Raw genomic sequence first — 24,292 nt, 5'->3', positions numbered from 1 at the left:
CCCTAGAGTCTAAGATTTGACCCCCGAGTACATTCGCTCAGCACTCATCCTCGCCCGACCAACCTAGACCTAGCCTTCTAGCCTCCTCCATCAGCCTTGCGTCCCTCGGATGCCTCCCCATCCTTCACGTCTTGCCTTCTGGAGCTTCCATCGGCCTTGTCATTGTTGTCGGGTCTTCCTTTGCCAAGAGGTCGCGCCTCCGGGACTTTATCCATTGCCAAGTCACACTTGGACTTACGTTGCCAAGACTACATGCTTGGACTTACACAGCCAAGACTCATCCTTGGACTTACACCGCCAAGACTCATCCTTGGACTTCCCTCCTTTGCCAAGATCACACTTGGACTTTTCTTGTTGTACCTGTATCCTGCACACTCACAATGCATATCAAATACAACAATAAACCTAACTTAAACCTTTACCCAAACATCAAAACCTAGGGTACCCAGATTGCTCCAACAGAAAACACTGTTACCAGTAGACTGGTATCAGTACCAGTCAACTGCCCTCATCAAAATGAGATTATAGAGACATTCTGTGCTCAAAAATATTGTTACAAGTCGACTGGTATCAGTACCAGTCAACTGTCCTCATCAAAATGAGATTACAGAGACATTCTGTGCTCAAAAATATTGTTACCAGTCGACTGGTATCTGCACCAGTCGACTGGTACTCTATTTCTGTAAAAATCAACATTTTCTGACAAACTTCAGAAATATACTAGAAATTCCATAAACCTCCAAAAATCTCCAAATTTTGTGGAGAGGTCTATTTTACTCATGTCTACTTGGAAAAAATATATTACAAAATGTATTTATCACTAATCCCAAGAATGTCACAAAATCCAAAACTATTTCAAATGGTTCAATTGAACCTTGACTTAATTTCTAGTTTTGGCTTTCTCTTGATGTATTTGCCCATACTAAACCACAATGCATCCCTAGCATTGGTTTATATAGCATCTATACATCCAAAACTAATTATTATGCTATATGACCCCAATGTCATATTTTTTGCATGAAACACAAACTAATTGTGTCAAATCCATAGGTTTGAGACTCAAGTCCGTCTCCAAACCACTTAGCACATTCCATGGCTCCTCTAGACTCCCAAGTAATCCACTTGAGATCAATTTACCATGGGTCTCAAATTGAGTCTTTGAGCTCTCCCTAGAGCTTGTAATCTTAGTCACCTCCCTAGGTGACTCATCCACAATTGCTAGGTCACATCGATGCACCTCCGGTGACACTTGGCCTACAAATCAAACCTTTTTAACCTTGGACACATTATCCTTGGTTAACTTCTTCTTGCCTTTAAATGGCTTTCCCTTGCCATTTATTGACTTCTCATTGCTATAGTCATATGCAACCCTAACATAAGACTTTTCCTTAGCCTTGGAGACATTAGATCGATATTCCAAACCCGATCTATCATTATTGGGTCTTTGACTACCCAACACCATACTCAACCCTCTAGATCTAACCTTGAATCTAGCTAGGCTTTTCTCCAATTGATTAAGCTTTGCCTACAAAGCTTGATTTTTTCCTTTCTATGTCCCTAACCCTAGAGTTGATTTATCCACATTGGGCATTCCTAGACCTACCCTTTCTAGGCATGTGTCTCCCTTTCTTGGGATTAATGACTTGGTTCTCCTTAAGCCTACCATTTCTAGATTTATCATGCATAGGTCTCCTAGGGTTATCTCTAACATTTACCCTATTCCTATCATGATATCTAAATCCGAAATTTTACCTAGATAAATAATGACAATTATTTCTAGTATGCATGGAGGAGTTTAAATTTGAATTAACCTTCAAGTTAGAATGTACCTCTCTTACCCTTGAAGCTCCCCCTCGACTTGAGTCACTTCATCCTTTTCTTCGAATTTTCTTTCTTCTTATGTAGGCATGAGTTCTTCTCCTAGAACCTTCTTCACTTTGCTGCACAATTCATGGGTGTTCTCATATTTACCTACATGACTCACAACATCGTTAGGCAATATATCAATTAAAATTGATATTACCTTTGAATTTGCCTCTGATCGTGTGGTTTGCTCCTCCGTCCAATGTCGTGGTTGGAGCTTCTTCCCTTTCTTGCCCTTCAAGACTTCAAATGGCTCTTTCACCACTATCATTGTGTCCCAATCCGTCTCGAAGAAATTCTTTATTTTCACCATCCAAAAGGTGATGCCCCATAAGTTTCCTCCTTCATACTTCGGCGGATCAATCAAGCCAGACATCCTTGCTTCCTCGCCGGTTAGTCCGAAGGAGAGTATCCTTACTCTGATACCAACTTGTAGGGGATCTTACGACCGGCTCGAAGGGGGGTTGAATAGTCGTGCCCTTGACGCGATAGCTTCCTACGTATCCGTTAACGCATAGTGGAATAATACAAAACTAAATACGAATGCAAAAGCTAAAGACAATGAAAGAAATGCAAACCACTAACACGTCAATGTAACGTGATTCGGAGATAACTTGCTCCTACTCCATGGCTATCCGTAAGGTGGACGATCCCTCAATCCGTCGGTGGATTAGTCCCCGACAAACTCTAGCTATCTCAAGTCACTCCTTGTGGGTGGAAAAACCTCACCACAAACTCACCAAGACCTCTTGGATTCCACAAACACTTGAGAACTTTGGTGACTTCTAATTAGGGTTGACCACCTCTAATTTCGTTACCTTGGTCGGTCATCCCAAGCTCCTTCTTATAAAGCTTAGAAGAAAACATCCATGCTGTTTTACCATTACCAATCGACTAGTCCTTGCACCAGTCGACTGGTACCAGCCCAACGACTCTCTACCAGTCGACTGCTACAGTACACCAGTCGGCTGCTACAGTGTACTAGTCGATTGCTACAGCAACTGCTATAGTGTTGTTAGCTACTATAATCCCTGCTGACTGCTACAGTACTTGTTGGATCGAGAAGCGCTAAAGGGGGTGAATAGCGCTCGTGGCTTTCACACATTTCAAATTCGTAAATTGTTCGAGTTAAAGCAGCAGAAACAGTAAAGAAAAGATAAACACAGAAAGACACAGGATATTTACTTGGTTCGAAGCCTGTGGCGACTCCTACTCCAAGGCTCGCGATCGTTGATCGCTTTCGATGGACAACAACTATAATATCGAAAATCTTTTACAAGCAAGTACAATTAACAGTAATAAAAGAATATACCAACGACAAGTGAAATGTCAGATTTAGAGTTCCGGGTCGTCAGTGTCAAGTTGTAGCTTCGTTGGAGCTTCTCGTAAGCAGCTGAATGCAGAAAGGTCGCTTGTGAATTGATGATTTAACTTGCTTCTCAAGAGCTCCTTTTATACACTGCTGGAGGTACCTCAATCACCATCCAAGGCGCTTCCAACAAGCCGAGTCAGTTGCGTGGATCAGAACAAACCTAGTCGCAACTCATCCACTTGAAGGCGCCTTCAAGCCAATCCAAGGCGCCTCCAATCTCTGGTCTAAGGCGCCTCCAGCTCCATCCGAGGTGCCTCCAGCACTGCTTTGCGGCCAACTCACAATCTGCACCCGAGGTGCCTCCAAACTCCATGGAGGCGCCTCGGACACTGTTCATCCGCGGCTTAGCTTGTTCCTTTTGTACCTGCAAGACATGTTAGTCCCAAAACAACACCATACCCTGCAAGACAAAGTTAGAACATTATAAATCAAGTGATCGACAGTCATCAGACTGTCCGGGTCTGACTTCGGATTTTACCAAAAACCCTAGGTCAACCCGACGCCTACTGTTCCCTCTACGGGGAACGCGTCCTCACTTACTCCCCTCAGGAGAGATTACCTGATGTCAGTTCGGTCCTCCAAACCGACTAGACTTTCTGCCTAGGGTCACCACCCCTAGGACCTAGGGTTATCGCCCTCTAGGGTTTTTCTCCACCTAGGGTTACCACCCCCTAGGAACTAAGGTTACCCCCCTTAGGATTTTCCTCCACCTAGGGTTACCACCCTCTAAGACCTAAGGTTACCTCCCTTTAGGGGTTTTCCTTCACCTAGGGTTACCACCTCCCAGGGTTTTCACCTTGCCTAACCGTAGCTAGGACTTTTGCCTAAGAACACTTAGGACTTTCCTGCAATCTCCATCAGATATGTTAGATCACAAATAAGCTTAACTTTGATTCCTTTGTCATTATCAAAACTTGGGTTCAATCGTCAAATACTTCCCGCACCAACAGTACCCCCCCCCCCCAAGAATTTTCCCTGAGTACAATCTCTCATGCACTCGTACCCTCACGACTCACTTAACTCTTCTTTGCAGCCTTAACTTCTTGCCTTCAAGCCTACTTCCTTTGGCTCTCGTCCCTCGGATGCATCCAAGCCCGTGGCTCGTACCCAACGCCATCCTTCGCGTATGCCTCGAAGTCGTTTCCCTCGGCCCTTGTCCTTGCTGCCTTGTCCACGGTCCCTCGGATGCTCTATCCTTCACCGAACCCAAAGCCATCAAGCTAAGTCATATGTGTATCCTGCAAACCTGCACACTCACATACACATATCAAATACAAGGGTAAACTTAGCTTAAACCCTTTGTCCAAATACCAAAACACATGATCGCACGGACCATTGGGATGACTTTAACAGTCTTCACCGCAGACCTCCTCACTCCGCGCTTGCTGTCAACTGATCTCCGACCAGCCGACAAAGTAGCCTCCCATGCCTCCCCTTCCCTGCAACGGATACCACCTCCTCTCCCCCTCCTCACGTTGTTTCTGCCATATCTCCACCTCATCGTCACCTCTTGGAGCAATGCTACACCCCCGCCAAAACTCCACTTGTTGTTACCCCTTCTTGGCACACGCTTGCCATCGCCGCTGCAACTAGCTGCTCCTTCGTCCTCCTCGCTTCCGACCGCTAGCTTCTCCAGATCCTGCCATTACCACCGCTTCTAGTGTCGATCCCGCAGCCATCAAAGCAAACCACTCTCCTCGGACCAGATCTCGCAGCCACCACCACCTCGTATCATTGCTGCTACCACCTCCTGTAGTCGCTGCTTATGGGTTGTGTGAGCCACAACTGACTTCTAAGCCCTTGCAACCACCTCTATGCTCCGCTTCGATCGTTAATCATACATTCTTGGACTTTTATAACAGGCCTAAATTGAAAAGGTATTTATAAGGTATGACATGCAAAACTATGGACCTAGTGGCCTACCTATGTCTAAACATGACAAATTCAGTTTACAACAGTATCCACATCTTGAATTTGAAATAAAGGAGATGAAATAATTTCCTTATGCATCAGCTGTAGGAAGTCTCATGTATCCACTGTTGGGGTTGCAAGGTTGCAAACATAGTCCCATATTGGAAACACATGGGAAAGATCATGAGTTTATAAGAGAAATGATATCTCCATTGGCTGAGGCCTTTTGGGGAGAGCCCAAAAGCAAATCCATGAGGGCTTAGGCCCAAAGTGGACAATATCATGCTATTGTGGAGATATCTAAATTCTTTTCGATCCTACAATTGGTATCAGAGCCCGGACTGCCAGAAGATTTAACCGCCGACTGTGCACAAGAGCTATGGTCTGATAGAGCCATGTGGGTACAATATTTACCTTGAACAAAGAAAGTGGGGGCTCCTATGTTTGGATCAAGAGGACCAGACACCAGGCAGGAAGTCCTAGTAGGTCGGGTGGACTGAGGGGCAGGAAGACCTGGTGGGTCGAGGATCAGACGTGGGAAGCCTATGGTTCTTTGTTTGAGGGGGGGATTGTTGGGGTTGCAAGGTTGCAAACATAGTCCCATATTGGAAACACATGGGAAAGATCATGGGTTTATAAGAGAAATGATATCTCCATTGGCTGAGGCCTTTTGGGGAGAGCCCAAGAGCAAATCCATGAGGGCTTAGGCCCAAAGTGGACAATATCATGCTATTGTGGAGATATCTAAATTCTTTTCGATCCTACATCCACAAGTTTATAAATGACCATATATAACATTTATAGTAGAGATGTTAGACAAATATGTTAGTAACCAATGATTGTTGCGCTGGAAAATAGTAAAGAGAGTGATGCAATATTTACAAAGAACTAAAGGATACATGCTCACGTATCGGAGGTAAGATCACCCAGAGGTGATTGGATATTTAGGCTCTGATTTTACGAGATGCTTGGATAAAATGTTTCATGCTTATTGGAGGGACTATATCTTGGAAGAGCGTCAAAAATATTCTAGCAACCACTTCTAGTATGAAGGTAGAGTTGGTAGCATGCTACAAAGTATCAAATCATGAGATTTGGTTGTGGAACTTCATCACAGTGTTGTAGATTATTAATGGTATTGATAGACCATTGTTGATCAACTATAATAATAAAGTCACAGAATTGTCTGTCAAAAATAATCGCAGTTTGTCAAAGACCAAGCACATTGACATCAAGTTTCTACAAAGTTAAGAGTCGTCAGGTCATGATAGAGCACATCAACACAGATTCTATATTAGCAGATCCACTTACCAAGGGCTTGGTACCTAATATGTTTCATGCGCATATTGTGGATATGAAATTCCTTCTTATAGAAGAAAAACTTATCTAGTGAGAGTCTGTATTTTCTTTATTGCTCTATAATTTTTGACAAATATTTTATTTTGATTATTATACGTACTTAAGTTCAAAACATTAATGAGAATTTTTGTTTGTTTATTTGACACTCTAAAATAAAGAATCATGATTTAATGCTATTGTTTAACATTTTTTGTTTATAAATATGATATAGATTCTATTTGGAATCATAAGACTTGGATCATGATTTTCTAGTGTAGTTTAGTATAAAGTTTTAACAAATATGATCATACCCTTTTGGGTCACTTAGAACCAGTAGGAAATTGACTTGTACTGATTATATTCTATGTAATTTCCATACATTACTAGGGATTAGCAAAAATTTGACAAAACTGAATTTATCGACCGAATTTAGAAATTCGATTCAGTTAATTTGATTTTTATTTTTAAAAAAAAATAGTTCAACTTTCGATTAATTCGGTTAGGTTTTGATTTTAAAATTCATAATTCGGTTAAACCATATAAAGATATTATTTTTGATCTGGCGGTTAGAACAGGGGACCCCCATTCTGAGGGGTCAATGCCACGCGGGAGTCAAAGGCCCAGGTGGCCGATCGGAGAAGGAGGGGCCGACCGACCGGTGAATAGCCGATGGCAAAAGTCGCCCCGACAGAAGTCGGGGTTCCGACGCTCAATTAAACAGTAACAAAGAGCCGAGCGGAAAACCTAATAGAAAGTGACACTGCTACAATCCCTACATGGCATCCTACCGAAAATATCCCCAGTATATCGATGCCAACGGCAGGCCGGACGGGATGTGATCTCCGTCCGGCCAACACTTAAGATAAGGGCCGTCCGGATGGACTTCCCGTCCAGCCGGCTGGCCAGACGCCCTGGCTTGTGATCAGTAGAGAGGGACAAGAACATCTTATGACAGTTGTCAAGCCCTATGGCTAGGTCGTACTACAAGTCTGACAACGGGGTGTTCTATTGTCCCATCGACGACGTGCTGGGACTGTAGCAGTATGGCGTCAGGTAAGCTTTCTGACAGACACATACCGAGGTATGGGCTACAGACACGTATGCGCCTCGGTGGACGTGCAGGAGCTCTTTCACCGCGCTATATAAAGAGCCTCATACTTCACCGGAGGTACGCGTGAGACATCTTTGAAGCCACCTTTTTTCACTACTTGCTTGCCTGATTTGAGCGTCGGAGGGTCGCCGCCGGGAACCCCTTCCCGGCCCGACTTTTGTGCAGGTTAGCCGGAGCTTCGTACGACTAGCCAGAGATCTATATCAGCAAATCGGAGAGCACCACGTGCCCAGCGTCCGTTGAGTCAGCGTTCGGACAGGATCAATTTGGCGCCGTCTGTGGGAACGCTCCTGTATCCGAATGGAAACAATGGACGAGGCTGGACGACAACACACGGTGATGCTTTCCACGGAGGAACTCGACGCTCTGATCGAGTTGAGGGCCGCCAAGCTCGTGGAACAAAAACAGAAAGCAACAGCCGAGCGGCCAGAGCAGCAAGCAACATCAGCGTCTGGCGGTCGAGCAGAAGCACCACCTGCCACCGTTGCATTTCATCGGGCTCTATTCCGCACCCCCGAAGCCGCACCCACTCATAGAGATCGGGGATCTTCTTCTGATGAGATGCCGAGACGAGATGATAGAAAAGGGAAAGCCCCCCGAGCGGACTCATCGCCCGAGCGGATTAATCGCCAATTTTCAGAGGCTATCCTACGAGACCCTCTGCCCAAACACTACGTGCCTCCAACGATCGGCGAATACAATGGAACCACCGATCCGGATGATTATTTAGGCAAGTTTGATAACACGGCAACCCTGCATCAATACACAGATGGGATGAAGTGTCGGGCGTCCTATGGGCCATCCGAACGACTCCAAAGGAAGGAACGGGCGTCATGCCTTTTCATATGGTATACGGCGGCAAAGCGGTGATTCCCATCGAAGTTGGCGTCGAGTCCGCTCGGATCCAGAATTATGACGACAACAACGCCGAGCAGAGGAACATGGAGCTGGATTTGGTTGACGAGGAACGAGCCAAGGCGTTCGTCCGGCTGACGGCGTACCGTCAACGGATGAAGCAAAACTACAACAGGCGCGTAATCCCCAGATCATTCCAAGTCGGCGACCTTGTCTGGAAGAAAGTCAGGCCGGCCGGCGACGTCGGCAAACTGGAAGCTCCCTAGGCGGGTCCCTTCAAAATCATCGAAAAGCTCCGTTCGGGCGCTTACTATTTGGAAGATGAAGACGGACGACAGCTGGCTATAAACGTCCGAGCGGAAGACCGTCGAGCTCTGACGTTAAATATCGAGAGACGAGCCGGCGTCTATAAACGTCCGAGCGGAAGACCGTCGAGCTCCGACGTTAAATATCGAGAGACGAGCCGGCGTCTATAAACGTCCGAGCGGAAGACCGTCGAGCTCCGACGTTAAACATCGAGAGACGAGCCGGCGTCTACCGAGCGGAAGACCGCCGAGCTCGGACGTTAAATATCGAGACGAGCCGGCGTCTATAAACGTCCGAGCGGAAGACCGCCGAGCTCCGACGTAAATATCGAGACGAGCCGACGTCTATAAACGTCCGAGCGGAAGACCGCCGAGCTCCGACGTTAAATATCGAGACGAGCCGGCGTCTTATAAACGCCGAAGACCGCCGAGCCCGGCGAAACATCACGAGCAGGCCTATATCGCACCCGAGGAGACCGCTCCGCCCCGGTGCCGACGGCCGGTCCTAAACGTCCGAGCGGAAGACCGTCGAGCTCCGACGTTAAATATCGAGAGACGAGCCAACATCTATAAATGTCCGAGCGGAAGACCGTCGAGCTCTGACGTTAAACATCGAGAGACGAGCCGACGTCTATAAACGTCCGAGCGGAAGACCGTCGAGCTCCGACATTAAACATCGAGAGACGAGCCGACGTCTATAAACGTCCGAGCGGAAGACCGTCGAGCTCCGACGTTAAATATCGAGAGACGAGCCGGCGTCTATAAACATCCGAGCGAAGACCGCCGAGCCCGACGCAATATCGAGACGAGCCGCGTATAAACGCCCGAGCGTAAGACCGCCGAGCTCCGGACGTTAAATATCGAGACGAGCCGGCGTCTAAACGTCCGAGCGGACGACCGACGAGAACCGACGTTAAACATCGAGAGACGAGCCGGCGTCTATAAACGTCCGAGCGGAAGACCGTCGAGCTCCGACGTTAAATATCGAGAGACGAGCCGGCGTCTATAAACGTCCGAGCGGAAGACCGTCGAGCTCCGACGTTAAACATCGAGAGACGAGCCGGCGTCTATAAACATCCGAGCGGAAGACCGTCGAGCTCCGACGTTAAATATCGAGAGATGAGCCGGCGTCTATAAACGTCCGAGCGGAAGACCGTCGAGCTCCGACGTTAAATATCGAGAGACGAGCCGGCGTCTATAAACGTCCGAGCGGATAGCCATCCACGTGATGCATTCCGGCGATAAGAGCTGACCGACGCCAGAGCCTGTTCTTTAAGGCCAACATACGGCCGAGCGGCTCGCTTAGCAAAAAGATATGAAAAACTCTATGAGGTAAGGTGCAAAGCAATAGATGGTTAATAGGAATTAAGGTGAACGACAATTATTTCGCGCGCCGAGCGGCTACGCAGTTGCATGGCGAAAGACATTTTTTGAAGACAATCGGATTGAGTCCGTCTTAGAGTATGAAGCCGAGCGGCTTGAATCCGTGTTAGAGTATGAAGCCGATCGGATGAGTTTAAAAGAACACTTTAAACATGACGAAAAAAAATTTCTCGTCAAAACAAAAGTTGCAGGAACGGAAAGATGATCTATTTGCGTCAAACGCTGGGCAAACAAAAGGATTACAACAAAAATAAGTTTGGCCGAACGACGATACAAAAAGGTTGATAAAAAACATGCCTCACGCGTCAAAATCAAAAAGAGCATCTGGAATGGTGCCCATCACGGTAGCCAGATCCTCTGGGGGGATGGTCAGCTCGGCGGGAAGGTGGCCTTTGGTCTTCAAGTAATCCACCGCTGCCTTAATCGCCTCTTCGAAAGTGAGGGAAATCTTGTCGGTGAATTTCTCTCCGAAGTCGTCCGAGCGGACAAATGCCTTCCTCACTTCGTCATGGCGAGCCGACTCCCCCTCCTGATACTCTTTGAGCGCAGCTCGGGAAGCATCGTTGGCGGCACAGAGATCCTTCAAGTCTTCTTCAAATTTAAGAAGATCGGCCGAGCGGCCCTCCTTCTCGGTGGCCAGAAGGGCATCCAGATCCTTGATGCGTTGCTCTAGCCCTCTGATCTCCACCTTCATTAGGTCAATGTCATCGATGGCCTTGCGCTTCCGAGTGGTCACCGTCTTGATCTCTTTATCCCGTTGTTTTACTACAGCTTCAAGACGAGCGACCTCGCTCAACAGATCGGAAGTGCGTCTCCGTTCGGCTTCCAAAAGCTTTTTGCTCTTCTCCAAAGCAGCCGTGGATTGCCCTTGGTTTGCCTCCGAAAGTTTAAGTTTTTTCATTTCTTCCTCCAGCTCAGCCAGTCGATTGCTGACTGCGATCTGCTCTACCCAACTCTGCGAATGAAGGCAGTTAAGTTAAAAATGCAAATAAAAAATATCAGTAAAGCAGAAAGGCATACCCCGGTCGCCTGCTGCAGGTTACTGTCCCCTAGTTGACTGGGGGACATAAGCGCGACGCGTACGCGCGCGTCCTCCCAAACTTTGGCGAGCGGACCGGTGAGGGTGATCTACTGTTCGGGAACAGATGGCCGATCGGCGGCCAGTAGGTATTCCTCCGAGGGAAATCTGAGGACAATTTTTATCACCCTCGGGCCGCTCGAGTCATCTTGAGACGCAGCAGCATGGCTAGAGGACTCGCCGACCGGACGGTCGCCCAGTCGCCTAAGACGGCGTAGAGTCTGAGTGGTGGAAGGTTGAGCCTCAGCGATGGTCGGCGGCAAGTCAAGCTGAGTCGGAGTGTGCTCCGAGGAGACCGCCTCAAAAACCACAGGAGCTTCATCGCTTCGCTCGGCAAGCTGCTCCCCTGGAGAAGGCTGTTGAGCGGCTTGCTCTAGCCGACGGCGTTTACGAGTCACCAAGGGCGCCTCGTCAGTCGATCGGCCCTCCTCCTCAGCCTGGACAGATGTGATATGGGCCGCGGCCCGTCTGGAAACGCGGGCGGCCGAAGCCTCGAGAGCAACTTGAGTTCCTCGCTCCCTTCAGTTGTTGGCCGGTCAACCAAACCCCGTTCGGCTGCCTCCTTGTCCTTCACCGCCTCAATATTGGCGGCTTTCAGCTTGAGCTTTTCGGTTGCCTTTGCACGCCACATAACTTCAGCTGCAGAAACAAAGAATAAATCAGTTAGAACAAAAGAAAAAGGGGAGATAAGAATCGCTTACTCATGCTACAAGGCAGATCGGCTGGGATGGGGGACAAGCCGAATATATACATCACTCCAGGGAGGAGCAACTTGTCAATATCGTAGCGTTGGCCGACCAGCTGGTTGGCCGCATGAAGATACGCCGGATGACTCTTGAATTTGCCAAGACCCGGTTGGTTCGGCACCGCCGTCTGCCACTTCGTTCGGAAGGCCGGCCGTTCGGGAAGACGCATAAAAAAGAAATGCTCCTTCCAATACTTATTGGAGCTCGGCATATTGGTAAATAGGACGAAACCCGACCTAGATTGAAATATGAAGGTCCCCCACTCGGATTGTTTTGGGTAGAAGAAATAGTGGAAGATTTGGGGGTCCAGGGGGATATCATTCAACTTGAAAAGTACTATCACCCCGCTCAGCAACCTAATCGAGTTCGGGACTAATTGGCCGAGCGGGAGGCGAAAGTGGTTGCATATTTGGATGATGAACGGATGTGGAGGAAAGCGCAGCCCGACCAAAAATTGATCACGGAAGAAGCAAATGGTGTCGGGCGGCGGGTCATTCGGCCGATCGGAAGGAGTGGCTACAACTATTTCGTGGTCGGCCGGAATTTCATACGTCCGAATAAGACGCAATGCGTCTTCTTCATCGAATCAGCTCTCCATAGTCGTATACCAGAGACCAGGAGCGCCGACTGTAGGCGTAGAAGTACTCGCCATGGTCGAAACAGAAGCGATAATCGACAGAAAAACTAAAAGAAAATGTCGATAGAATGCAAAAGGAAGCAATACAGGAGGTGGGTAGCAGAAAAGGAAGGCTTACGGGTGCTAGAAAGATCGAGGAAAGGAAGAAGATGGCGAGTGCACCAAACAGGCAGGGAATGAGGATCGCCGGAGCAGAGAGAGCAGCGTGAGGACGAAGTCGATGAAACAAGAAGGCGGCGGAGAAAATTGGCCGCGAGATTTATAACGTTAGCGTCGAACGGTCGTGGCCGTCCGATTCAGGTCACGGAGAACGAGGTTATCATCTAGCCATTCATTTCAAACGGCTGCTGTCCCATCGGAGGTAACGCCACCGCCATACGCTGACAAGAGCAGGGTTACCACGTGTCAGCAGGACACTGGCCGCATTTAATGAATGCACCTTACCGTGCGTAGAGCACGTGATTGGCAGTGAGTGAAAGGATTTGATAGGAATTTCAAGGGAATATAAGGCATGAGCGAGACACCGCTGACCGGATGTGCAACTCTATGCCTAGCCGAGCGGACTAGTATAGCGACCGTAGTCCAGTCAGTCGGACTTCGCCTCCTTCGACTAGACTTGAGGGGGAGGCAAGTGATCCGGCGGTTAGAACAGGGGACCCCCATTCTGAGGGGTCAATGCCACGCGGGAGTCAAAGGCCCAGGTGGCCGATCGGAGAAGGAGGGGCCGACCCCCCGGCCGACTGACCGGTGAATAGCTGATGACAAAAGTCGCCCCGACAGAAGTCGGGGTTCCGACGCTCAATTAAACAGTAACAAAGAGCCGAGCGGAAAGCCTAATAGAAGGTGACACTGCTACAGTCCCTACATGGCATCCTACCGAAAATATCCCCAGTATATCGATGCCAACGGCAGGCCGGACGGGATGTGAGCTCCGTCCGGCCAGCACTTAAGATAAGGGCCGTCCGGATGGACTTCCCGTCCAGCCGGCTGGCCAGACGCCCTGGCCTGTGATCAGTAGAGAGGGACAAGAACATCTTATGACAGTTGTCAAGCCCTATGGCTAGGCCGTACTACAAGTCTGACAACGGGGTGTTCTGTTGTCCCATCGACGACGTGCTGAGACTGTAGCAGTATGGCGTCAGGTAAGCTTTCTGACAGACACATACCGAGGTATGGGCTACGGACACGTATGCGCCTCGGTGGACGTGCAGGAGCTCTTTCACCGCGCTATATAAAGAGCCTCATACTTCGCCGGAGGTACGCGTGAGACATCTTTGAAGCCACCTTTTTTCACTACTTGCTTGCCTGATTTGAGCGTCTGAGGGTCGCCGCCGGGAACCCCTTCCCGGCCCGACTTTTGTGCAGGTTCGCCGGAGCTTCGTACGACTAGCCAGAGATCTATATCAGCAAATCGGAGAGCACCACGTGCCCAGCGTCCGTTGAGTCAGCGTTCGGACAGGATCAATTTTGATTATTTTTTAAAAATATAATTAATTAAACAAAATCTAAATTTGATTAATTTGATTTTAAAATTTCGGTTAATTCAGTCTAAAACTGAATTAACCGATATTTAATCAGTTCGGTTTATTCAGTTTTCGTAGGAAAATTCAATCAATTTGGTTTGTTGGAAATAAAAATTAATTTGTTCGATTTTCAGTTTGTTGGGTTCGATTTTAATCAAATGCTCCACCCTACACACTACACATTCATATTTTGATCTGTGTCATTAATGACATTAGTATTATGATTACTGCTGGAGTTTATTACATGTATATACAATAGTATGACCTCTTTAGTCTTATACCAATAAAGTTAATGGATCATATTATTTAAAGGGGTACTCTGTACCATAAATTTTGATATCAATTAAAGTTTTATTTGTATTTCATATACAACTCAAGTAGCCCAAGTGAGAGATTGTTGGACATAATCCATATTAGTTGGGCTTATTTGTACGTTATGCATATGAATACGAACATAACCTATTTAAGTGATCTAACATAAGGTTATTGAGTTTCAGGAGTTTCATGTGTAGAATCTTTTATACTGATCCGTTATTATCTATAAGCGGATAACAGATCAGATTACCTATATAAGGGATTGATCCCCAAGAGTTTAGGGTATCTTTGAGATGTCTCTTCGTTCTCCATTGATGAAGAGGATTCGACGTCGTCAATCCTAATCTCCTTAGATGATTTTCCTCTTTTGCTTTCACTTACTTAGAAGACACTAAAGATAAGGATGACTCTTCAATTAAATTCCTTGTCACTATTTGTTTACGCTTCATGATGTTCTATCATAGTTTCGATGAAACAAGATTTATGCTAATGTTGTTGTATTTCCTCTTGGAATTCTTATTCGATTTCTTGAATACATGCGGCTTAAGGTTTAATTTTACAACTTCTTTCATTACAACCCACGGGTTGTTAGTCCAAGAACTATGGATGTCCACTATGTTCTCCTCTTCAAAAATAAGTCGAATGCGGAGAAGCCTCTTACATCAATTGAGAACGAGAAAAACAATTAAGAGAACAAGAAAATAAAATGTAGTTCCAGTGTCAATTTTCTCTTTCAATTGCACTCCTCGCCTCCTTTTATAGTCACTACTTGAGTTGCTGACGTAACATGTTCGGTTGATCGAAACCTGACATGGCAAAAAGGGCTCATCCACTCAACGATTGTTTGTTGACATGGCGAGAAGGTGGAAGATGAGGCTCATATTTTCAATGGTCATTTGTTGATGTGGTGAGTTGAGGTGGCCGATGAGGCTCATCCACTAAAACAGTCCTTCCTCGACTGTTTTACTGATGTGACATCCAATCGACAGATCTAGATGATCGGTCGACCTATCTTGTTCTAATGATAACATTCAAATCGTTAGATTTTTATCCTCGCATTTGGTTGATCGAATCGTTGGTCTAGTCGCTTGAAACTCCTGACTTAGTCGCTTGTGCATTCTTCCTCTCGACTTTGCACACCTAGGATGTTAGAGTACTCTTCTGCAACTTCTTGTCTCTCGAATGCACTTGAAGCATCGGTTCCTTTCCTGTATCATCTTTTTGGCTCATTGAGTCTTCTGTCAAGATTTACCGTCTCCGATGCTCCTCATCCTTTCCGGTCCCTCACCATATTTTACAAGATCACCATTTACCTTTTGTTTTGCTGCTACTTGTCTTTTTCAACTTCTCTTCATTTTTATACCAAACGATTAGCTTAACAAACTGAAAATAGCCTAAAAATGCAAATTCCAATTTGATAAAGAATAAATTGCACAAAGTAGTAGCACCTGTTTAAACATGGCTCAACTTTGAGGTTTGCTTTGATTCTCGATGAACAGCGATCATCCAAAAACGCAATTATTGCCAAACGAGATCTTGAATGGAATCGAAACAATCTTGTATACTGAGCAACAACGCAGAGGATGTCAAAGTGCAACAGAAGAATCAACAATCTCTTTTTAAAAACAACAACAAGCAATTACAATTATACGTTGATGCTTTTGATTCTTCTTTTGTTCTTTCACAGTTCATACACGTTTTTTCTTTAACTAATGTCTATTTCAAATTAATAAAATATCTCCAAGAGTAGGGAAAATATTAGCATTTTTTGCTTCCCATTTTTTTTTTTTCTTTCTTTTCTTTTGCACTGCCAATGAATCCTTGACAAGTCCAAGCCGCAACGTTAAGCGTCAATGACATGGCGGCCGGGTGAGCGAGCCGGCGGCGACGCCAGGTCATTCCGGCACAAGGGGCACGTGGCATGTCTGATGAGCCAGGGGTCGATGCACTCCGCGTGGTAGCCGTGGCCGCACCCCGGCAGCACTCTCAAGTCGTCGTCGCAGCGGAACTCCACCAGGCACACGGCGCACTCCCCTGCCTCCTCGCGTCCCCAATCCACGGCGCCGAACGGCACGAGCAGGAAAGAAGTCACCCGCGCCGGGTCGAGCCCCCGCTTCTTCCTCTTCTTCATCCTTCGTGCCAGACGCTCCTCTGCCTCGGAGCTCGAGCCGAAGGCGACGCTGATGACCGCGCCGACGATGAGGAAGGAGAGGACGAAGAGAAAGAGCGGGAGAAGGACTTGGTCGATGTACGCAGGGGGACGCGGCGGAGTGGTGGGCGGGAAGCGGCTGGGATGGGAGCTTCCGGAGAGGAGGTCGTCGCCGGAGTGCAAGCTGTGCTCCATCGAGATTCGAGCGGGAGGATCTGCGTCGAAGACTCTAAGCAAGCAAACCTTAAATAGGCTGTAAGCTTTGGATCTTATGCCAGCTTTTCCACAGCTTCGAGAACGACAAAAAAAAAAAAAAAAAAAAAAATTTGCCTACAAAGGTTCAACAGATACTATTTTGCAAGGGTTTCCAGTCCGTGCCACGTGTGCATCTCAACAATCTGAGCCGTCTTCTCTTTCGAACAAATTGCCAACAGAATAACTTTCATTACTCGTCTTTCAACAGCTTATCGATTTCTTTTCTGTCCCCTAACTTTCCAGATCGAACCGAAACCTTGCCTTACGGTGAAATTGAACGGCTCTTTACTCTTCCAGTAAAATAAAAGTCAAGTTCACATATTTAGACTCTTTAAACGGTCAAAACACAACAAGTTCATTAGAGCGTATTATAATTTTTACCATAAAATTAGCCACCGGATTTAACACCTGGCACGTAATACGCAAGCCCCTACGAAAATGATTTTCTAAGCAATAAATATAACTAAAAAATTTTATATATATATATATATATATATATATATATATATTCTTTTTTTTGAATTTATGTCGTTGACTATAATTATCGAATGATGTTAAGCACGTGTTTTGGGAGTGTGGGAGGGAGAAAAAGCAGCTACCAAACCAAGCCCAGTTTTCCACCGTGTAAGGTTATAAACCGACTCATCGGAGATCTTCTTCTATAGCTCTAGTTTGTCACTTTGTTGGACCATTGCTTGCTCGACAAGCCCTAAACCAGCGATTACCTATCTTGTCGAGAGTTGAATAGCAATTCCATGGGAGTCTGACGACTTCTTCTTGAACACATTCGTCTTCCCCACTTCTCTATTCTTTGCCTCTTCGCGGGAGTTGGAACCGTCGGCGATGCCACAGTCCAAGAGGCTCCTCTCGACCGGAGGCGGCGGAAGGCGAAACCGCGGCAGTGCCGATGGCAGCTTTCGGCCTCCCGTCGCACTGTTGCTCTTCCTCTGTCTCCTGGCTCCGTTGCTCTTCTTTGCGACGCGCGGCGGTATTCGTTCCGCCAACTCCTCCAGTGAGTTTTCGAGTTCTCACCTAACGTTATTGTGGTTCTTGTATTTAGTAGACCTCTATTTTCTGAATTGAGCTTGACTGCGTGGTTGCCACTTTGAGGGTTCAAGGTCTTGAAATTATGTTGGGTATATTTCCGCTCAGATCCGGTTCCTTTCCTCATTTTCATTGTTTTTTCTACTCGTCGTTAGACAACTTATCACGTCAAGCAATTCCCTGATTACTTCTTGTTGCTGCCGCATTTTGACTTTTGATGGTTAGTGCATTTTCAAAGAAAACCAAATAATGTATACCTAAATTTCGTATGTATCAATTATGCTGAAGAACATGAAACCTAAAGCAGCTTTGGAGTTAACGATTAGTGGAAGAAGTTTTCCATGTTTAAATCATCTTCTTCCTTTCTTCACTTAGTTTCATTGCATTCCTCTTCCAAAGTTCAACAACGGTTGGTGTTGCCAAGAGTCATAGTAGATAACGAGAATGAGTCAACATTATTGTCCTATTATTTGATGTAATCAATAATAAACTGTCTTTTTGTACATTTCATTTCAACCCGAAATCAAATAAAAAGGACAATATTTGTAATTTTTTGACAAGATCGTATGTAAACATAACTTTTTGTTATAAAACTTTATCAACATGCTCCCTCAATCTTCTTATGCTATTAAATATGATATAATAATATTTTCTTTATACTTGTGAGTGTAAAATTTATTCCAAGTAGGGCTGAATTTTTTAGCATATTTTGTAATTTATGGCTAAATCTTTTAAGAATGGTTTGAAATTCATGAAATGTTTTGCAAGATAATTCTGGATTTGATATTCTTGATCAATTTACTCAATGCTTGGGCAGTAAACCAAGGGAGGAAAGAGAAAGTAGAACCTTAGAGATACTGGGAGATGAATGAAGAAGTTAGTAAGAGAAATAGTACACGAGGAATTCAAATGCATGGTTGATGATTTATTCAACATTACATATGATTGAACTATTATGTTGTCAAAAGTGTAAGCTTTCTCTTAGGAAGAAGCTCAATTTATATAGATCATAATATAACATTTATAGCATAGTTTCTTAATCTTTTGAGTGTTCCGCTTTCATGTATAAATAGCATATATTGTTATAAAAAAAACATTCCCAATTCTGGAATTTTATCATTTTTTCATTTTGATAAACTATGGAATTTTATTGTTATCAATCTTTTGTTTTTTTTTTTTCATTTATTGTTATCAATTTTTATTTTTCTGAAAATGAAAGTAACTGGGCGTGTACTGTGGAAGACTACTGTGGTTCAGCTTTTTAAAATTGTTTAGGTTACTTGCAAGAAGACTGCATGGAGGGGTATTACTATTAGTTACACAATATTATACAACTGCACTGCAAATGAATGGCTTTGTTTAAATTGTTAAAAAGTTCATAGCTAGAAAATATTAAATCAGAGACAAACTTCTACTACGCTATGTGCATCTTGTAACATTGAGTGGGAACTCAGAAAATTGATAAATATTCTATATCTATATCTCCTTTTTCATTCGTATCAGAGTATTGAATGATCATGTCAAACTATATATTGATCATGTAACTCAAGTATGAAAAATAACTAAATTTCTTAGAACTGTCATCTATTATGTGATGTAAAAAGGGAAAAACAAAATGGAAGATTCATTAAAGATTGTTAATTTATACTCTTGTGAGAAACCCGACTTTTATTCTTTTCAGCATAATTTTTGCAGCAATTCTGGATACCATCTAAGATATATATATATATTTCTAATCTTTGACACAGGGGCTTCAAACTTCTGGGGCAGAAAGGTATTCACAAATTTGTTTTCTCTTACTGTTTTACTTGTCATGACATTCAGCTCTATCTTTTCATTATATCTATACTCCCGATTATCATACAGAATTTAAATTGGAAAGAACAGTTGATAATCCAGCACCTCAAACCGATTTTGACGAAAGAGGTTAGATTTTTGTGAGAGATGGTGAGATTAGTTTACTTGGTGCTTTTTTTTTTGTAGTTTGTTAGATATTATGGAATCCATGCAGTACATTTCTTGCTGTAAAAATGTTTCAACTTTCCTTGCTTTCCGCTCAATGGTTCCTTCAATTTGGTTCAAATTTCTGATCCATGTTTCTCTATAGGTTCTTTTATTTGTTGATAAGTTTGTCAGACTGATCCACCTAGTTCAGGTTCCATGTATCTGATTAAACAACACCAAAGTTTGTTTTCCTGAGTAAAAAATTGAGTTTCTAGTGCAGCCTGGCCATATGAACTCAAGTTTTTTTTGTTACATTGTTCCAGGTGGTTGATTTAATATCTGCAAGCCAACGTGAGATGGGACAGTGGAGCCTTGATTATCTCAGAACACACCATGTATCTTCATGGCAAGTTGATGGAGCTGGTTATGCTTATGTTGATAATTCAACTTTGACAGAGGTGGAATATCAAATTGGCTCTGTTCTCAAATTATCAAGTTTCATGTGTTAGTTAAAGTGTGTACTGATTTTTTCAAGTTTCATCTTGAAGATACCTCAAAATGCTTCAAGGATCGAAAAAAGAAATTCTGCAAAATTTGACAATGATGCCAGGGTTGGTTCTTTGTGGACTAAGGATAAAGATACTAAACATTCTTCAGGTAAATATTACTTTGTTGTTTCTGTTTATTGAGATTTTTATCATATCCTACGTCATCAAGTGGGAAAATAATTCCCTTTAATGCAGATGGACACGGACATGTTGACTCAGCTGTGAAAATTGTTCTAAGGGTAACTAGTTTTTCATTATTTTTTGTTTTACTTTCCTATGTTGGTTCTGTCATTTTTGTTGTAAGACAAAGAAATATCAATTTTGATTTTAATGATCAATATTACACTTGCCTGGGGGAATAAAATTTAGAAGAAGATTTACCTCTGATAGATTTGACTATTTATTAACAACTGATTTGGCTTGGAGAAATTGTTGCACTGTCTACTATTTTCTGAAGATCAATAATTGTGTAATACTTTTTCATTCATCTTAATTCACTTCTCATTATTATTCTTTTTCTGTTTTATTTTTTTGCTATTATTCTTATATATTAGCAACTACGAGAGAAGAGAAGAGACAAGAGAGCAATGGAATTGCTTAAGCAGGATGGCGAGGCATTGGTTAGACTTGAAAATGCTGCTATTGAACGTTCAAAAATAGTGGATTCTGCAATCCTGGGAAAATATAGTATATGGAGGCGAGACAGCGAAAATGAAAATCCAGATTCAACTGTTAGGTTGATGCGTGACCAAATAATCATGGCTAGGGTCTACATCGAACTTGCTAAATCAAAGAACAGGCTTGATCTTTATCAGGAACTGCTGACTCGCATCAAGGAAAGCCAACGTTCAGTGGGGGAGGCCAATACTGATGCTGACCTCCATCATAGGTGAGTTGCTTTTCAATTTTTCTTCTACATATGATAATTAATCTAATTTCACATGCAAAATTTTCAGTGCTGATAAAATCAAAGCAATGGGTCAAGTCTTGTCAAGAGCTAGAGAGGCATTATATGACTGCAAAACAGTGATTCAAAGGCTTAGAGTGATGCTTCAATCTGCAGATGACCAAGTTAGGAGTTTGAAGAAGCAGAGCGCATTCCTTAGCCAGTTGGCTGCAAAGACAATTCCTAACGGGATCCACTGCTTGTCTATGCGCCTCACTATAGACTACTACCTCCTTCCTATAGAGAAAAGGGTGTTTCCGCGGAGTGAAAATCTGGAAAGTCCAAACCATTACCATTATGCCCTCTTCTCTGATAACGTCTTAGCTGCATCTGTAGTTGTAAATTCAACAATCATGAATGCTAAGGTAGTATCATTTTCATTTTTGATCTGATGTTTATAATTGATTATTCACCATTCTCTTATACATATGGTTATAATTACAGGAACCAGAGAAACATGTCTTTCATCTAGTGACTGATAAATTGAACTTTGGAGCAATGAACATGTGGTTTTTGTTAAATCCGCCTGGCAATGCAACTATTCATGTAGAAAATGTTGATGATTTCAAATGGTTGAACTCTTCGTATTGTCCAGTTTTGCGGCAGCTTGAATCTGCTGCCATGAAAGAGTACTATTTTAAGGCTGATCATCCAACAACTCTATCAGCAGGTTCTTCCAATTTAAAATACAGAAACCCAAAGTATCTGTCTATGCTGAATCATCTCCGGTTCTACCTCCCAGAGGTTTATCCCAAGTTGGATAAAATTCTATTTCTTGATGATGACATTGTTGTTCAGAAGGATCTGACTCCATTATGGTCTGTAGACCTTAAAGAAAATGTCAATGGTGCAGTGGAGACATGTGGTGAGAGTTTCCATCGCTTTGACAAATATCTGAATTTCTCAAATCCTCATCTTGCCCGTAACTTTGATCCCAATGCATGCGGATGGGCTTATGGGATGAATGTGTTTGATCTCAAACAATGGAAGAAGAAAGATATAACTGGTATATATCACAAGTGGCAAAATATGGTAAGTTAAAGGAAAGTTCAGAATAGTTTCTTTTTAGCTTTATATTAAGGTTATAAAAATAAGATCAACATTATGCTTAAATAAGAATGAATATAATAATCAAAGGCATTGCATCTGTTAGCTGTTACATAATCACTTGCATAGTTATTTTGTTATATAATCATATACAGATTTACATTAATTTTGATCTAGTCATGTATTCAGCATGAAGCATAAATGATTGCTATATATAAATTTACACGTATTGGTTTAATATGTATTATGATTTATGAGTAAACTATAACATCCTTTACACGTTTGCACTCCTACAACATGTTTTATACTATTTTTCTCTGAAGATAAATACCAATAAGATTCCTTTGTTTGCTGAAAATAAATCCCTTAAAAAGTATGTTTACATTCATTTTCCATGTCTAATGTATCTTCTCTTTCAGATTACATGTTTAGCTGGCCCCTTTACTGGAATGGTAAGTATCAAACTGAAATATGAAAATTTGTGCTTATAGACGAGTAAATCTATTACTTCTATTGGAACAATTATTTTATCTGTGTAGAATTTAGATCTTAATTAGAAAATATGGTGTTTCAATCGGCAGTCACCTTTTATTGCTTTTCCAATGTTGGCAATTTGGATCTTTTACTTCATAATCTAAGAAACCACTATGCAGGCATGCATTGACAGTCCCAATTCCAGCTCCATTTCTGTCATCGACTACTACATGCATGTCTTTTTCATTAACCATTTTGAGCATTGAATCGTCTTAATTTTCCTTTCTTTGTATTGTTTTTTTACTCTTTTTTTATTTACTCCCTTTCTGGTGTCCAGAATGAAGACAGAGTTTTGTGGAAGCTTGGGACACTCCCTCCAGGACTTTTGACATTCTATAAACTGACATATCCTCTGGACAAATCATGGCATATACTAGGCTTGGGTTATAATCCTAGCATTGATCCCTCAGAGATACAAAATGCTGCTGTGATCCATTACAATGGAAACATGAAACCTTGGTTGGAGTTGGCAATGACTAAATACCGGCCATACTGGACCAAGTACATTAAATATGATCATCCTTATATTAAGGGCTGCAAATTAATACAGTAGGATAAAATTCAGTTTGAAAAGCGCTCTCTTGCCTGAGATGTTAAGATGGAGAATGAAATATTCCCCTTCCAGTGTAAATGTCCACATGCTATTTTTTTCCCCTCAGACAATTGGAGATTCTCCAGTGCTGAAACATATACTAACTGTGATGGCAGGAGAAGTACAGTTTCTTTGACTCTCTTTTTTCATAAATTTTTTCCCCAATGTACTCTGTGTGAAAAATTTTCCTGGGAAATTATTTTTATATTGATTGTGCAGACTTTTACTTGAGATTCACTTGGAGCGTCATTAGGGATGTAAACGAGCCGAATTGAGCCGAACAGTATTAAGCTTGAGTTAGGCTCGTTTAAGTTATATTCGGGCTCGAGCTCGACTCAAGTTCGACTCGAGCTCGAATCAATTTTTATTACAAGACTCGAGCTCGGCTCGATTTGGAATTATCAAGCTCGCGAATAGTTCGAATTCGGCTCGTTATTAGTTTGATTATCATAGTCAATGAGTTTAATTCGTTAAGCGAGCTCGGACTCGTTTTCTGATTCATTTTAGAGTTTGTTTTTTTGGCTCGTTTTAAAATTTGTTTTAAGGTTCATTTTAGAATTTGTTTTTTTTTATTCGTTTTAGAGTTCGTTTTTTCTTGATTTAAGGCTTGTTTTTTTGGCTCGTGAACCTACAAATGAACATGTTCGTCAGCTTACGAGTCGAATATCCTTAAGCTCGAGCTCGGCTCGATAAAATTGTCGAGCTTGTAATCGAGCTCGGTTCGATAAAACTGTCGAGCTTGAAATCGAGTTCGGCTTGATGAGATAAACAAATGAACTTGAACAAGTTTTTTATC

General features: G+C 43.4%; 2 protein-coding genes across 14 annotated transcripts; one reads left to right on the top strand and one right to left on the bottom strand.

Annotated features, from left to right (window-relative positions):
- Positions 1-16,280: 16,280 nt before the first annotated feature.
- LOC122010518 (RING-H2 finger protein ATL11-like) lies at positions 16,281-16,781 on the bottom strand. The gene has a single exon (XM_042567051.1). The coding sequence runs from the start codon at positions 16,779-16,781 to the stop codon at positions 16,281-16,283; it is 501 nt and encodes a 166-aa protein (XP_042422985.1).
- A 699-nt stretch (positions 16,782-17,480) lies between these two features.
- On the top strand, positions 17,481-23,733 carry LOC122012487 (polygalacturonate 4-alpha-galacturonosyltransferase-like). Of its 13 annotated transcripts, XM_042569044.1 has the most exons (11): positions 17,714-17,853; positions 18,703-18,854; positions 19,634-19,659; positions 19,752-19,811; positions 20,153-20,287; positions 20,378-20,486; positions 20,573-20,616; positions 20,932-21,266; positions 21,334-21,688; positions 21,768-22,355; positions 23,182-23,733. In XM_042569044.1, exons 2-11 carry the CDS (start codon positions 18,806-18,808, stop codon positions 23,455-23,457), a joined length of 1,977 nt encoding a protein of 658 aa, XP_042424978.1. In that variant the 5' UTR covers positions 17,714-17,853; positions 18,703-18,805; the 3' UTR covers positions 23,458-23,733. The 13 variants fall into 13 exon arrangements, with proteins under 13 accessions (XP_042424972.1, XP_042424974.1, XP_042424979.1 ...); XM_042569038.1 differs by lacking the exon at positions 18,703-18,854 and having other exon boundaries at positions 17,481-17,853; XM_042569039.1 differs by having other exon boundaries at positions 18,703-19,659.
- The last annotated feature ends 559 nt before the right edge of the window (positions 23,734-24,292 follow it).

The sequence above is a fragment of the Zingiber officinale genome, chromosome 8A (genome assembly GCF_018446385.1).
Source record: "Zingiber officinale cultivar Zhangliang chromosome 8A, Zo_v1.1, whole genome shotgun sequence".
Classification (NCBI taxonomy): domain Eukaryota; kingdom Viridiplantae; phylum Streptophyta; class Magnoliopsida; order Zingiberales; family Zingiberaceae; genus Zingiber; species Zingiber officinale.
The sequence above is the reverse complement of the archived record's forward strand: the minus strand, read 5'-3'. Positions and strand labels throughout refer to the sequence as shown.